Source organism: Syngnathus acus, chromosome 20 (genome assembly GCF_901709675.1).
Source record: "Syngnathus acus chromosome 20, fSynAcu1.2, whole genome shotgun sequence".
NCBI classification, from domain to species: domain Eukaryota; kingdom Metazoa; phylum Chordata; class Actinopteri; order Syngnathiformes; family Syngnathidae; genus Syngnathus; species Syngnathus acus.
This window is the reverse complement of record NC_051104.1, coordinates 1,256,331-1,269,684: the sequence shown is the minus strand read 5'-3', so window position 1 is coordinate 1,269,684 and position 13,354 is coordinate 1,256,331. Positions and strand designations below refer to the sequence as shown.

The 13,354-nt window shown below is 47.1% G+C and overlaps 1 protein-coding gene across 1 annotated transcript; it reads left to right on the top strand.

Annotated features, from left to right (window-relative positions):
• The first annotated feature begins 66 nt into the window (after positions 1 to 66).
• LOC119139474 (phospholipase D1-like) lies at positions 67 to 12,904 on the top strand. Its single transcript, XM_037280198.1, has 27 exons — positions 67 to 204; positions 702 to 805; positions 4,827 to 5,009; positions 6,292 to 6,452; positions 6,542 to 6,684; positions 6,807 to 6,915; positions 6,999 to 7,064; positions 7,164 to 7,222; positions 7,311 to 7,403; positions 7,493 to 7,645; positions 7,803 to 7,952; positions 8,315 to 8,398; positions 8,636 to 8,717; positions 8,792 to 8,902; positions 8,960 to 9,142; positions 9,211 to 9,430; positions 9,539 to 9,667; positions 9,812 to 9,930; positions 10,012 to 10,125; positions 10,211 to 10,321; positions 10,449 to 10,537; positions 10,644 to 10,757; positions 10,901 to 10,950; positions 11,175 to 11,309; positions 11,373 to 11,526; positions 11,693 to 11,810; positions 11,882 to 12,904. Exons 3-27 carry the CDS (start codon positions 4,859 to 4,861, stop codon positions 12,104 to 12,106), a joined length of 3,123 nt encoding a protein of 1,040 aa, XP_037136093.1. The 5' UTR covers positions 67 to 204; positions 702 to 805; positions 4,827 to 4,858; the 3' UTR covers positions 12,107 to 12,904.
• The last annotated feature ends 450 nt before the right edge of the window (positions 12,905 to 13,354 follow it).

The window sequence follows — 13,354 nt, the reverse complement described above, 5'->3', positions numbered from 1 at the left end:
GCGGCGGGATCCGGAATGTCGAGCTGCTTTGGAATGCAGACTGTTCCTGTTTTCTCCGCCTGCGTGTGTGCGTTGCCTGTGACGTGCGCCATAAAGCGACGTAGGTGCACGGCACCTGTTTGCTTTCAAGGAGGTGTCACAAAATCCGGGTGGATGTCGTCGGTACGCTACAAAGCACACCGTGCTGCTGATGACTTCTTTGAGGTATTTTGAGAGGTTTCTTTTAAAAGTGCCTTTTTTGTTTGTTGACAAATTGATATGTATGTTAATGCATTACATTCGATATGATAAATGCTATATAAATATAAACTACTATTGGCAGTATTCATTTTCAGGCGGATTTTTAAAAAAATAACTGGTTAACTTTATTTGACTTGTAAGCAATGACTGAAAATGTATATAAATAAATGTAACTAGATTACGTACTCATGTGTCAGTTTGAGTTATTAAAATAAATGTATATTTTTGGGACCTTTTACATGTAAGTGTTTAAACCATTTCCATCGCTCATATGCCCGTTTTCAAAAGAAAACGCTTCTGTTAAAAAAATGCAGAGTTTATTTATAAATCCACTGTATTTTATGTATTTTGCATTACAACGGGTGAAAGATGTCATTTGTGGGCTGGATAACTTGTGCTTTCAAAATAAAACCCGACGCCAGTAATGGTGTGAACGTGTTCTCTATGCTTTTATTTTGAAGCACCAGGAAGTGCCGGTGCGGCGAATCTATTGAGTGAGGCGTCGTCTTCACGTCTACCTCACGCGCTGAAGCTCATTCAAGCAGTTTCTTCTCTTCTGGAGGAGGTAAGACGTAAGCCGCTCCTGCTTCCGAGATGTGTGTCCTTGCGTGTGCACGTGTAAATCTTAAACTCTAGCTCTGAACGTGTCGCGCGTGGGTATGATTTGGCCAAAGTTTGCATTTGTACGCGAGCGTCAATTAATCAGCGTGCACGAGCATCACCGCGGAGCCTGGTCTTCCGGTGTGGGCGGCAGGTCAGGGGATGCTGCTGCTGGTGGTGCCTGTGGTGATGGTGGGGGTCTCGATTGGATGACAAGCACGTGATCAGCTTCTGGTTTTTCCCCCACCGCACTTCCTCCTCTTGACTGGAAATGAGCACGTTTTTTCTTTTATTTCGTCAGGTCTGTGTTCGGATGACTTATTTTTTAGTGCTGTTGGAATGTGTAGTCGATTATGACCACAAGTGTCTGAAATATATCCCAACTTGATCTGCAAATTGCTAGTGAGCAACCTTGATAATGCATTGCTAAGTTATATGAGTTGTGGCATTGATAAAGTTAAGTATAAAGTAAAAGACTGGCAAACTTTGGGTTGCAAACCTGAATTCCGAAAGCCGTTGCCATAGTAACCTCGTACATCTGGACCAAATACCGTGTTTTTCCATGCATAATGCGCACCCGTGCATAATACGCACCCTAAAAATGGAATGTCGATGCTGGAAAAAAGCCTGTACCCATGTATAATACGCACCCAAATTTTGACTCTTACTTAAGTCCGTAAACGTAAAATTATTTCAGAAAAAAGATCATCTTTGGGAACAACCGGATGTTATTCTGCCGGTCAGTATCACTGCGCATGCGGTAGCAAACTCGATAGCGAAGAAATGTTTCGGATTTGTGTAGGGTACATTGTGACAGCAAACGAGCAGGTGATTGAGCAAGCGTCTGATACGAGAGCATTGTGTTCGTATGGGGCGTGTTTGAAGTGAACAGCAGAGAAGAAAGGAACAAGGCAAAGTGTTGTGAAATAAAATATTACCTGTAATACGCATTTAGGTAGAGAACTAAACTCTCGCTCTTTATATAGCTGACGTGTCTTGCGCGTCCGTTCTGCGCATCTGTAATGGCGACCTCCGTATGATATCCGGTTTGCAATGGAGATTAAAAAACACCGATTGACAACAAACAAGAAGAAAGGTGTGATTTCAAGTTTTATTTCGAGGGAGATTTTCTTCAAAAATGGTTGTACCCATGCATAATGCGCACCCCAGATTTTAGGACAATAAATTAGTTAAATTTTGCGCATTATGCATGGGAAAACACGGTATGTCTGAAATAAACACAAGTGAAGATGCTCTACAGGTGCACCGTGGGAGTTGTAGTTGCCGCGTAACAAATACAACGGTAGCGCCATTACTCTACTTTTATAATCCCTTCTTCCAGACTGTCTCGAGGGCATTTACATTCTTAAAATGATGCCGTCGGTATTTTGACAAGCTCCTCTTGGTTGGTTCGTGTTGAAAGGCTGCCTACAGGAAGTGTGAAGAAAGAAGGTGTGTGTGTGTGTGTTTGTGTGCGTGTGTGTGTGTGTAAGACCTGCTCTTCCACTACAGCTTGTTCTCTTGAATGAACATTGACTGAGTGTCAGACTGGGTTTGGTGCTGCTTTTGTTATGTACAGCTACATCATGTGTCTGTGTGTGTGTTTGTGTGTGACTGCAAGATTGACTTTGTGGGTGTGCACGTGTGTGTTTTAAGTGGCCATCCTACTGTGCACTTAGTGCTCAAGGTGAGCACGTGAGAGGCGCAGCCTTTTATCAATAATCATCAGCCGTCTATGTAATGGACAGAGAGTAGCTTGTGAATCTTTAATGGCGGCAATTTATGTTGGCGTTGCTCCGCCATGTTGTTGTTGTTAACAAAGTTCCATCTGTGTGAGAGCTCACTGAAACAAGTCAGAAGCAGATGCTACAAAAGAACAATCAACCTGACTGTAACTTTTCAAACGTGTTGAGCGTGAAATTCCGGTCGTGACTCTTGCCACAGTGATGCTGGGCCATATAGCATCTCGCACTCTTGTCAACTTTCCAACCCTTGAGCGAGAATACAATCAAAATACAAAATCAAGATAATCGGTAGGGCGGCCATGTTTTGCTCTTTTCGGGTGATGCGCTCGCTGCTGAATTCCTGACATATGTTTCACTTAGCGCTTGTCAATGTGGTGCTTGTGCGGCCGGTTTGTTTTGCTGGCATTTTTTTGCCGTCAGATTAGCCTCACCTCATGATGAGGACAAGCTGCGACAAGCTGACCTTTCACCTCGACATCAACACGTGTGTTGTGTGCACGCACAAAACTTCCATTTGTGTTTCATGGACAATATTTGGAGGAAGTCGTCGGAAATCATTTCACATTATGTCAATAAATGACAATCTTGCGGTTTAAACTCGATTAATCGGTCAGCCAATATGAGTCTGTTGCTGTGCCCAAAGGCAAAGTCAGATGAGAACACTTTTTTCCCCATGATTGATTGATTCACTTATCTCTTTGTGGTTGACCTGACATGATTAGGAGATAAAGAAAGATCACAGCGTCGGTAAACAATGTTTTTATTGATCTGCGGACATAATCGATTGTCGCATTCTTGAGTTGACGTCACAGCTTTTATTGCGTACGAGTTGCTCACAAAGTAAATCGAAAGCCTACCTATTGTGTTGTCGATTGTATCCAATGAATCGTATCTGGTTTTAAACTTCAACCAAGCTTTATTGATCTTTAGACGTAATCAAATATTATGCTTGGCACCTTCTTAGTTTTGCTAAAAAGAGTCATCTGAATACGTATTAGGGCTTTGACGATTAATAATTAAAATTAATCAACCGATTTTATCAGCCAATATTAGCTTTTTAATATATATTTATATATGCATTTCATCACAAAGACATTTCAATGCGAAACTTGATACATATGGGATTTCGATTCTGCTCATCATGTGCAATGTCAACAATGAGTCAGTGGCCAGGCCACTCTGCTTCTGGGTCGTCCTATTTGTCCATCTGAAAGTAATCGTGTGAACTTGCGCATGACACCTATGTGCGAAATAGTTTTAGTGCTATGTGAAGAAAAAGTTGGCCATCATTCCTGCTCAGCACAGATACACGCACGCGCGCACGCGCACACGCGCGCACGCGCGCACACGCGCACACGCGCACACACGCACACACGCACACACGCACGCACACACACACACACACACACACACACACACACACACACACACACACAGGTAGATTGACCACATTCCAACCCTGCTGGCCTCTCATTGGCTGTCCAGCACACTCGGACAGCCTGACGGGCCAATGGCGTCTCTTCCCTGCCCAGTCAGGTTTCTCTCCTCTGCACATCGCACTACTCTGCTTGACCACCTCACACGCCGTCTGTCTGTCTGCATGCTGTGTGCATATCCGTGTGTGTGTGTGTATACGTATGTGTGCGTGGGCTTGCTGCGTTAAAGAGTGAAGAGGGAGTACACAAGGTGAGGATGAGGATGGTCTTTCTTCAGGTCAGTGAATGCCAGTATATATATGTGTGCGTGTGCGTGTGTGCGTGTGCGTGTGTGCGCGCGCGTGTGTGCGTGTGCGCGTGTGTGTGTGATAGCGCAATGATGGTGATGGTGATGATGATGATGATGCGTTCTGTAGCAGCCTCAGCTCTGTCGCTATGTGTGCGTGTGCGCGCGTGTGTGTGTTCCCAATTAACATGAGTGCTAAACTGCTGTCAACGCTGTCTGGATCGTATATTATCCTTGAAAGCAAATGTTTGCTGACCATATTTGGGAAAGGAATGGAGTGAGTTTTCCGAACAAACTTCACTCAAGTCAACCATTTGAGCTGTATTGTTAAAAGTGTCATAAATCTTTAAGTGGGAGTAAAAGAAAGTACTGATTTGTGGCTATAGCATTAGCCGCTGTGGTGTACGATGACGGCTAGCTAGCAAAGTTGACCTTTGTAGTGAATCATAAAAAAAATCTGCAATGCAATGAATTGCGATTGTCCAAGTATTTCCTCACCATCCATACCTGTCTCTCCAGGTGAGCCTCGGGCTCCCAGCTAAGCCTTAGCCATGTTGGGTCAAACCCAGCCGACCTCCAGCACGCTGCAACTGGTCGCCAGCGACATGAGCGGCATCATGGAGACGCTGGACGCCCGCGAGCTCGACACGGGCGACAGCAGCAGCACCGGCGGATTCTCCACCAATGAGCCCGGACAGCCAGGTGGGTCCAACTTCTCGTAGACCAATTGCGTCAGATATACAAGGCTGTCTCAGAAAATTAGAATATTGTGATAAAGTTCTTTATTTTCTGTAATGCAATTAAAAAAACAAAAATGTTATACATTCTGGATTGATTACAAATCAACTGAAATATTGCAAGCCTTTTATTATTTTAATATTGCTGATTATGGCATACAGCTTAAGAAAACTCAAATATCCTATCTCAAAATATTAGAATATTTCCTCAGACCAAGTAAAAATAACCATTCATAACAGCAAAACAAAATCAAACATTTGAAAATGTCCATTAATGCACTCACTACTTGGTTGGGAATCCTTTTGCACGGGTTACTGCATCAATGTGGCGTGGCATGGAGGCAATCAGCCTGTGGCATTGCTGAGGTGTTATGGATGCCCAGGATGCTTCAATAGCAGCCTTTAGCTCATTTGCATTGTTGGCTCTGGTGTCTTTCAGTTTCTTCTTCGCAATACCCCACAAATTCTCGATGGGGTTCAGGTCAGGGGAATTGGCAGACCAATTGAGGACAGTAATGCCATGGTCAGTACAAGTGCCTTGACCATGGGAAAACGGCTATTGTAGCCCATTTCCCGGACACGTCTGTGAACAGTGGCTTTTGATACTTGGACTCCAGCTTCAGTCTCCTGTCTTTGAAGCTCCCCCAGTTTCTGGAAGCGACTCTTCTTCACAATGCTGTTAAGGGTGCGGTCATCTCTCTTGGTTGTGCAGCGTTTCCTGCCACATTTCCCCCTTCCAACAGACTTTTTGTGGATGTGCTTTGAAACTGCACTCTGTGAACAGCTTGCTCTTTAAGAACTTTCCTTTTGTGTCTTACCCTCCTGATTGAGGGTGTCAATGATGGTCCTCTGGACAGCAGTTAGATCAGCAGTCTTCCCCATACTTGTGATTTAGTTTACTGAACCAAGCTGAGTGTTTTTCAAGGCTCAGGAAACCCTTGCAGGTGTTTCGAGTTAATTAGACAATTCAAGTGATTAGTTGAATACCCTACTAGTATACTTTTTCATGATATTCTAACATTTTGAGATAGGATATTTGAGTTTTCTTAAGCTGTATGCCATAATCACCAATATTAAAATAACAAATGTCTTGCAATATTTCAGTTGATATGCAATGAATCCAGAATGTATGACATTTTTGTTTTTTTAATTGCATTACAGGAAATAAAGAACTTTATCACAATATTCCAATTTTCTGAGACAGTCCTGTACAGCCCAGTGCTACTTTGAGTTTGATATCATTACAGGGGAGGGGCTGCCCTTCCTGGCGGTGTACAACACAGTGGGCTTCAAGGACTGCAAGTCGGCCTTCCTGCCCTATCCCATCACCGCCAAGATCCTGGAGGTGGAACGCTTCACCTCAGCCCAGGACCGCTTCAACGTCAGCCAGCAGAGAAGTGTCAGCAAGGTGCCAACCAAGTCCAAGCAGTCATCTAACGCAAGCCCCCAACTTTAATCTGTTAACGTGTCCTTGGTGCGCAATGCGTGATGTTTCAGTCCATGCCGGCGGTCTACAAGATTGAGATGATACACGGCGAGTTCAAGTGGTTGGTGAAGAAGAAGGAGAAGCACTTCCAGGATCTTCACAGAGACTTGAAGACGTACAAGGCTGTCCTCAACCTGCCGCTGCCCACGCGCCAGTACGTAGCGACAGGAATGTAGTGACAAAAATCATTTGGATCAGAAAATGTTTCACACCCCATGTATCTGATCTGTATAGACATAGACTTGCACATAACTGATGTTTTTTTTTTTTTTCCAGTCACACCATCAGGAGGCGAACAGCCTCAGGGGAGGTTAGGGACATCCCCAATCTGCCCCGAGGAGGAGGAGATGAGCTTGTCAGGGAGGAGCAAGTGTCAAGCCGCAAGGTCCGTCAATAAGGGGGGGGGGGGGCTTGCTCCCAGTTGACGTTAGCTAACGTTGATGTTCCTCTGCTGCGTTTTGTCTCCAGAAACAACTGGAAGATTACCTCAACAAGCTCCTCATGATGCCGACGTATCGCAACTATCACGGCATGGTAAGCAGCTGCCGTTTCGGGAGAACTTTGTGTTGACATAGAACTTGTGGTTACTTATGCTCCGCTCCGCTCGGTTTTTGTTTTTGTTGTTGTTGTCAGGTGGAGTTCATTGAGGTCAGCCAGCTGTCATTCATCCACGATTTGGGTCCGAAAGGCTTGTAAGTGATTTGGATCGGCCAATCTTGACATTTTGTAGTTAACACACAATTTCTAATTCGCTCAATTGTTGTGTGTGTGTGCTCGTAGAGAAGGAATGGTTCTGAAGCGGTCCGGCGGCCATCGAATCCCCGGACTCAACTGCTGTGGTCAGAGCAAGATGTGTTACCGCTGGTCCAAACGGTCAGCACGCACGCTAAATCACAAATCCCCAATGCTAACAGTTAGCATCTATGTACTTTTTGAATGTCATTTTCTTTGTTCATATGTAGGTGGCTCGTGGTGAAGGACTCATTCCTGCTGTACATGAAACCCGACTCGGGCGCCATTTCCTTCGTGATGTTGTTCGACAAGGAGTTCGACGTCAAGATGGACTCCAAGGACACGGACACGCAGCACGGCGTGCGCGTCGACAGTCTGTCCAGGTCAACACCGCCACACCCATCAGGAAAAAATGCTAAAGCATTCATTCCTTAGCTTTGATAAGGTTAACTTGAAGGTCTATGTACGAGTCAGCTAGCGTGCTGAACGTAACACGACCAAGTCCAACGTGAAGGCGACCAACCACACGTGTTTGTCCAGGTCCCTCGTGCTCAAGTGCAGCAGCTACCGACACGCCCGTTGGTGGGGGCAGTCCATCGAGGGCTTCGTGCGGAAGCACGGCGCCGCCTTCCTCACTGACCATCGCTTCGGCTCCTTCGCTAGGCAGGAGGAGAACATCCCTGCCAAATGGTAACCACGGCAACCGCCTTGTCATTCACTTCACTTCTATTTCACCTTTGTTGCGAAACGCGTCGAAAGGAGCCAGCGCTTCCATCTGGAAAATTAAACGGGTGTGTGTGCGTTTATGAGTGTGTGTGTGTGTGTGTGTTTTCACTAACGTAACACGACACAAAGTGGGGGGAAAGTGAGCCTCTGTTGTCTGTCACCTGTCCCCCTGCTGGGCAACACTATACCATCTGTGAGATGCATAAGTGTGTGTGCTTGTGTGTGTGTGTGTGTACAGGTGTGTGTGCATTTTGAAAAATGAGAAAGTTTGAAAAGTGATTTTGTCGAGTTATACTGTGCATTTTTGTGTGTTTCTTTCCATCCAGGTACGTGAATGGGAAATCATACATGGAAGATGTGGCCAATGCTCTCGAGGAGGCCAAAGAAGAAATCTTCATCACAGACTGGTGGTGAGTTCTAGAGTGTGTGTGTTTGTGTGTGTGTGCGCGTGCGTATGCGTGCATGCGTGCGTGCGTGCATGCGTGCGTGCGTGCGTGCATGCGTGCGTGCGTGTGGAGTCCACTGAGTTCACTTGGTGGTCACATCTCGCGGAACATTTGTGTTTGAGGAGATCAGTTACCATCTGAGACTACGACACATACACCCAACTCCTCATTCCGTGTGTGTGTGTGTGTGTGTGATGTCAGGTTGAGTCCAGAGATCTTCTTGAAGAGGCCCATCGTGGAGGGCAACCGCTGGCGTTTGGACCACCTGCTGCGACGTAAAGCGGTGAGTGTGGTGGCAGGCGGGGTCTGGTGGCGGGAATTCCAATCGTGACCTCGGCGGTGACGCTTTGCCAACAGCAACAAGGTGTGCACATCTACGTCATGCTCTACAAGGAAGTGGAGCTGGCGCTGGGGATCAACTCGGGATACAGCAAGCAAACGCTACGCCACCTTCACCCCAGCATCAAGGTGAGCGTGTGTGCGTTTTTTTGTTTTGTGTCTCTCGTGACCCCGGTTGTCGCCCAGGTGATGCGTCACCCCGCTCACGTTTCGTCCGCCGTCTACCTGTGGGCTCATCACGAGAAGATCGTGGTCATCGACCAATCGGTGGCCTTCGTGGGCGGGATCGACCTGGCGTATGGTCGCTGGGACGACCGAGAACACCGACTCACCGACGTGGGGAGCGTCACCTTCTCGCAAACGGAGCAGGTGGCCTCACATTGCTGCCCCGTCCATTTTGCAGAATTGTCACATTCAATATTTTGTCATTGTCTTAGGCCGAGGCGTCGTCCGCTAACTTAGCCGCCCAAGCTAACGGCAGCGGCGGCGGCTACGGGAACGCCGCCTTCTCGGCCGATGACGTGGTGGTGCAGCCCAAGATCAAAGGTCAGAGCAGAATGAAGCGGGCCAGGATGAGCTTCAAGCGCCACCTGCAGAAACATGGACTGGCCCACGCCGACAGCGACGATGAAATTGACCCAGACTTGACAGTACTAGGTGCCGTATGCCAATAAAACACACACAATAAAATGTTAGTTAAAAAAAATCCTCTCACATATCCAAACACTTGCTCATGCACGCTTGGACGTCTTTGCCGCGTTTCAGGGAGCGAGGCGCCGCCGAACCTGCAGTCGGCCCAGGACGAGCTGTGCGGAGACACGCGCTTCTGGCATGGCAAAGATTACTGCAACTTTGTGCACAAGGACTGGATCGAACTGGACAAACCCTTTGACGGTAAACCGGACCATTTGTATAGTATTTTTTTAGCATGTTAGCTTTTTTGTGACACTGCTTTAATTAAATGTTGCTTTTTCTGGGGTTCCCCTCAGACAGTTTGCGCAATCTGTCCACCCATTATTTTTTGTTTTGGTCTTCTAGATTTCATCGACCGTCACGTGACTCCCAGGATGCCCTGGCACGACATCTCGTCAGTGGTTCACGGCAAGGCGGCACGCGACGTGGCCAGACACTTCATACAGCGATGGAACTTCACCAAGGTCCGGCCGGCTTGAAAAATTCTCGCTGAAAATCGATGAATTGCTCGGCCTTATGGTTTGACGTGGAGTGTTTCTCGTCAGATCGTCAAGCCCAAATATCGTATGCTATCCTTCCCGTACCTCCTGCCCAAGTCGCACACCACCACCGGATATCAGCGCTACCAAGTCCCTGGATGTATCAACACCAAAGTTCAGGTTGGCCGCCATTTTGTCTTCCTTTCTTAAGAAACTACTTCACAAGCATTTTGATATTCGATTGATTGACTTCCTGCCTGTCCAGATCCTACGCTCGGCGTCTGACTGGTCAGCGGGCATCAAGTACCACGAAGAGTCCATCCACAACGCGTACGTGAAGGTCATCGAGAACAGCCAGCATTTCATCTACATCGAGGTAGAACGTTCTTTCCCTCAAATAAATGTTTCAAGCCTAAGTTTAGGCATTGTAAAGTTGTCACCATTGCCAGTGGCAACACAGATATTATTTTACAATGGTGTGTGTTTTGCGGGTTTCCTTCCAGAATCAGTTCTTCATCAGCTGCGCAGACAACAGACATGTCTTCAACAAGATCGGCGACGCCATCGCCGAGCGAATCATCAAAGCGCACAGGTTATGCGTGATTTTCATCTTGTCGCTGCATATGTGTTTGTTACCTTTTTGTAGCTTTGATGTAATATTTCGTGTATTAAGAAGCTGATTTGTTTTCGTCTTTCAGGGAAGGGCAAAAGTACCGCGTGTATGTAGTCACGCCTCTGCTGCCAGGCTTTGAAGGAGACATCAGCACCGGGGGAGGAAGTGCCATCCAGGCCATAATGCACTTTAACTACAGGTAGGTGAGTGTGTGTGTGTGTGTGTGTCTGCGTGTGTGTGCATGTGTAGGTGTGTGTGTGTGTGTGTGTGTGTGTGTGTGTGTGCGTGTGTGTGTGTGATTCCTTTCAGGTCCTCTCTTTGCTCATGTTCTGTCCTATGCAGGACCATGAACAGAGGCGAGCACTCCATCATCTCACAGCTCAAAAGAGAAAGTAAGTCACCTGACAGGAAGTTTGATGTGCTAAATGCTAATTCCCTTAGCTTGACTATGGTGTTTTGCTTTGTATGTTAGCCTTAAGCTACTGGCTGTTTTTATATTTTGGTTTAACAATACAATTTTCATTCTCTTTTGTCTGGAAAAAAATAAAAAATATATATACATATATAATTTTAAAATCTGAATTTTGATTGGGACATTGTTGTTGTGATGCTGCAGTGGATGACCAGTGGATGAACTATATCTCCATTGCCGGCTTGAGGACGCACGCCGAGCTGGAGGGCAAGCAGGTGACAGAGCTCATCTACGTGCACAGCAAGATGCTCATCGCCGACGACAACACCGTCATCATCGGTAAGCTCGCAGACACGCCGCTGCCGCCAGCGCTGACTCGGCTAACCAACGCACGACCCGCAGGCTCGGCTAACATCAACGACCGCAGCATGCTGGGAAAGCGGGACAGCGAGGTGGCCGTCATCGTGGAGGACTCGGAGATGGTGCCTTCGGTCATGGACGGGATGGAGTATCAGGCAGGATGCTTCGCGCTGCAGCTTCGCATCGAGTGCTTCAAGTATGATGGATGCGGCAGACATTGTTATTTCCTGTTCCATAAGTTTTGGGACAGAGCTCCTTATGTTTCCCCCCTATGAGCCCAATGTTATAGAAAAGGAATGGAACTTTTGACCATGTGATCTGCCTTCTGATGATGTCATCCCTTCTGTCGGTCTGTCTGTCAGAACGATATTGGGCGCGCACACCGACACCAGCATCGATGTGTCGGACCCAATCAGCGATCATTTCTACAAGGAGGTCTGGATGAGCATATGTGCTCGAAATGCGACCATCTACCAGAAGGTACAAAATATTTTCGAAATTGGGGAATTTTCTAAGATGATGACATGTCGGTTGTTGTGTTGCCTGAGCAGGTGTTCCGCTGTCTCCCGTCCAGCGACGTGCGCAACCTCCAGGAGCTTGAGAACTACCTGAGCAAGCCGGGGCTGGACCAGGAGGACACAGCCCGAGCTCAGGAGGAGCTCAAGAAGATCCGGGGCTTTGTGGTGCAGTTTCCTCTGCAGTTCCTCTCCGAGCAGAACCTCCTACCTCCCATTGGCTCCAAGGAGGCCATGATGCCCATGGAGGTTTGGACCTGAGGCCTTTTTGGTGGGACTTGCAGGAACATCACCTCACCCCCCCATGGATCCTCATGAACTAGACTGACAACAGCAGAAGACACTAGCGTCTCCTCGGCCTCCTCGCATGTTCCCAAAGTGCCAAACGTGCACCGACTGTTAAGCCGGCCCACAGGAAGTCGTCGGTCCTCTGGGAAAACATTCCAGCTGTCGCCTTAACCCCGACGCGATGCCTTCGTCACGGGAACCGTCCCACATGCTGCACTGACTGGCTAATGCCCTGCTAGCCCCACCCACAAGGATGTCATCCAAGCGCGGGTGATGTCATCAATCTGTGACGAGCATGTTTCCGGCTCTGTGGCTTTCGTGTTTGTGCTCAGCATGTTTGTCATATGGAGTGATCGCACCTTCTTCTCCTTTCTCTACTTCTCTATCTCCTCCCCTTTGTACTCATGTTCTCGTTCCTCCTCTTCCTTTTTTTTCCTCACCTTTCTTTTACCCTTCCTATTCTCTTTGTCTTTCTCCTTGTCGCCATTCTCCACCATCTTCTACTCATCTTCTTTCTCTTCTCCTTTTTCTCTTCCTCTTTTCCTCTTCGTCCTACCCCACTTCTCTTAATTTTTCTGTTCCCAGCAAGTGAGCGTCGCTATTGCCCTGCATGTTGCGTGTGTGTGCGTGTCCTCCACCAAATGCACTATTTGCACAGACTCTTGGCATGTTGCCGTCTTCTCACATCGTTGTGTTGCGGTGGCGAGCATCTGGACGTCACTTCGTGCTCCTTCGAATAAACAAATCTTGCACACACACAAAATACTCTGACACTGGTTGCCATTTTGTGGTCTTGGTTCTTCTTCAACAACTCCAGGCTGACATACTTTTAAAAGATTCACACAAGTAGGTGTGAAAGTTATTTTCTGTCCTTAGAAAGTGTCCTAATTTTCCACCTGTCGCCACTGGGTGGTGCTAGAGGCACAATCTGAATACTTGAGTTGACACGGTTCGGGTTTGGCCTCCCCACCTGCAGCGGATCTCACTCACTGGTTCTTGTTTTTGTTTTTTTAGATAGATAGATAGATAGATAGATAGATAGATAGATAGATAGATAGATAGATAGATAGATAGATAGATAGATAGATAGATAGATAGATAGATAGATAGATAGATAGATAGATAGAGATGTGAGTTCATCCCAACAGTAGGCGTGTCTGCGTGATTCGCACGCCCCTCCCGGGTTCCGCGCGCCCAGCGAGTGACGCTGTCCTGTGCGCG

Excerpts from the sequence above, each read along its gene's own strand:
- LOC119139474 (XM_037280198.1), top strand. The coding sequence starts at position 4,859 with ATGTTGGGTCAAACCCAGCCGACCTCCAGCACGCTGCAACTGGTCGCC. Across the intron at positions 6,916-6,998 it reads AGCAAGTGTCAAGCCGCAAG|AAACAACTGGAAGATTACCT; the intron begins GTCCGTCAATAA and ends TTTTGTCTCCAG. Across the intron at positions 9,143-9,210 it reads CCTTCTCGCAAACGGAGCAG|GCCGAGGCGTCGTCCGCTAA; the intron begins GTGGCCTCACAT and ends TCATTGTCTTAG.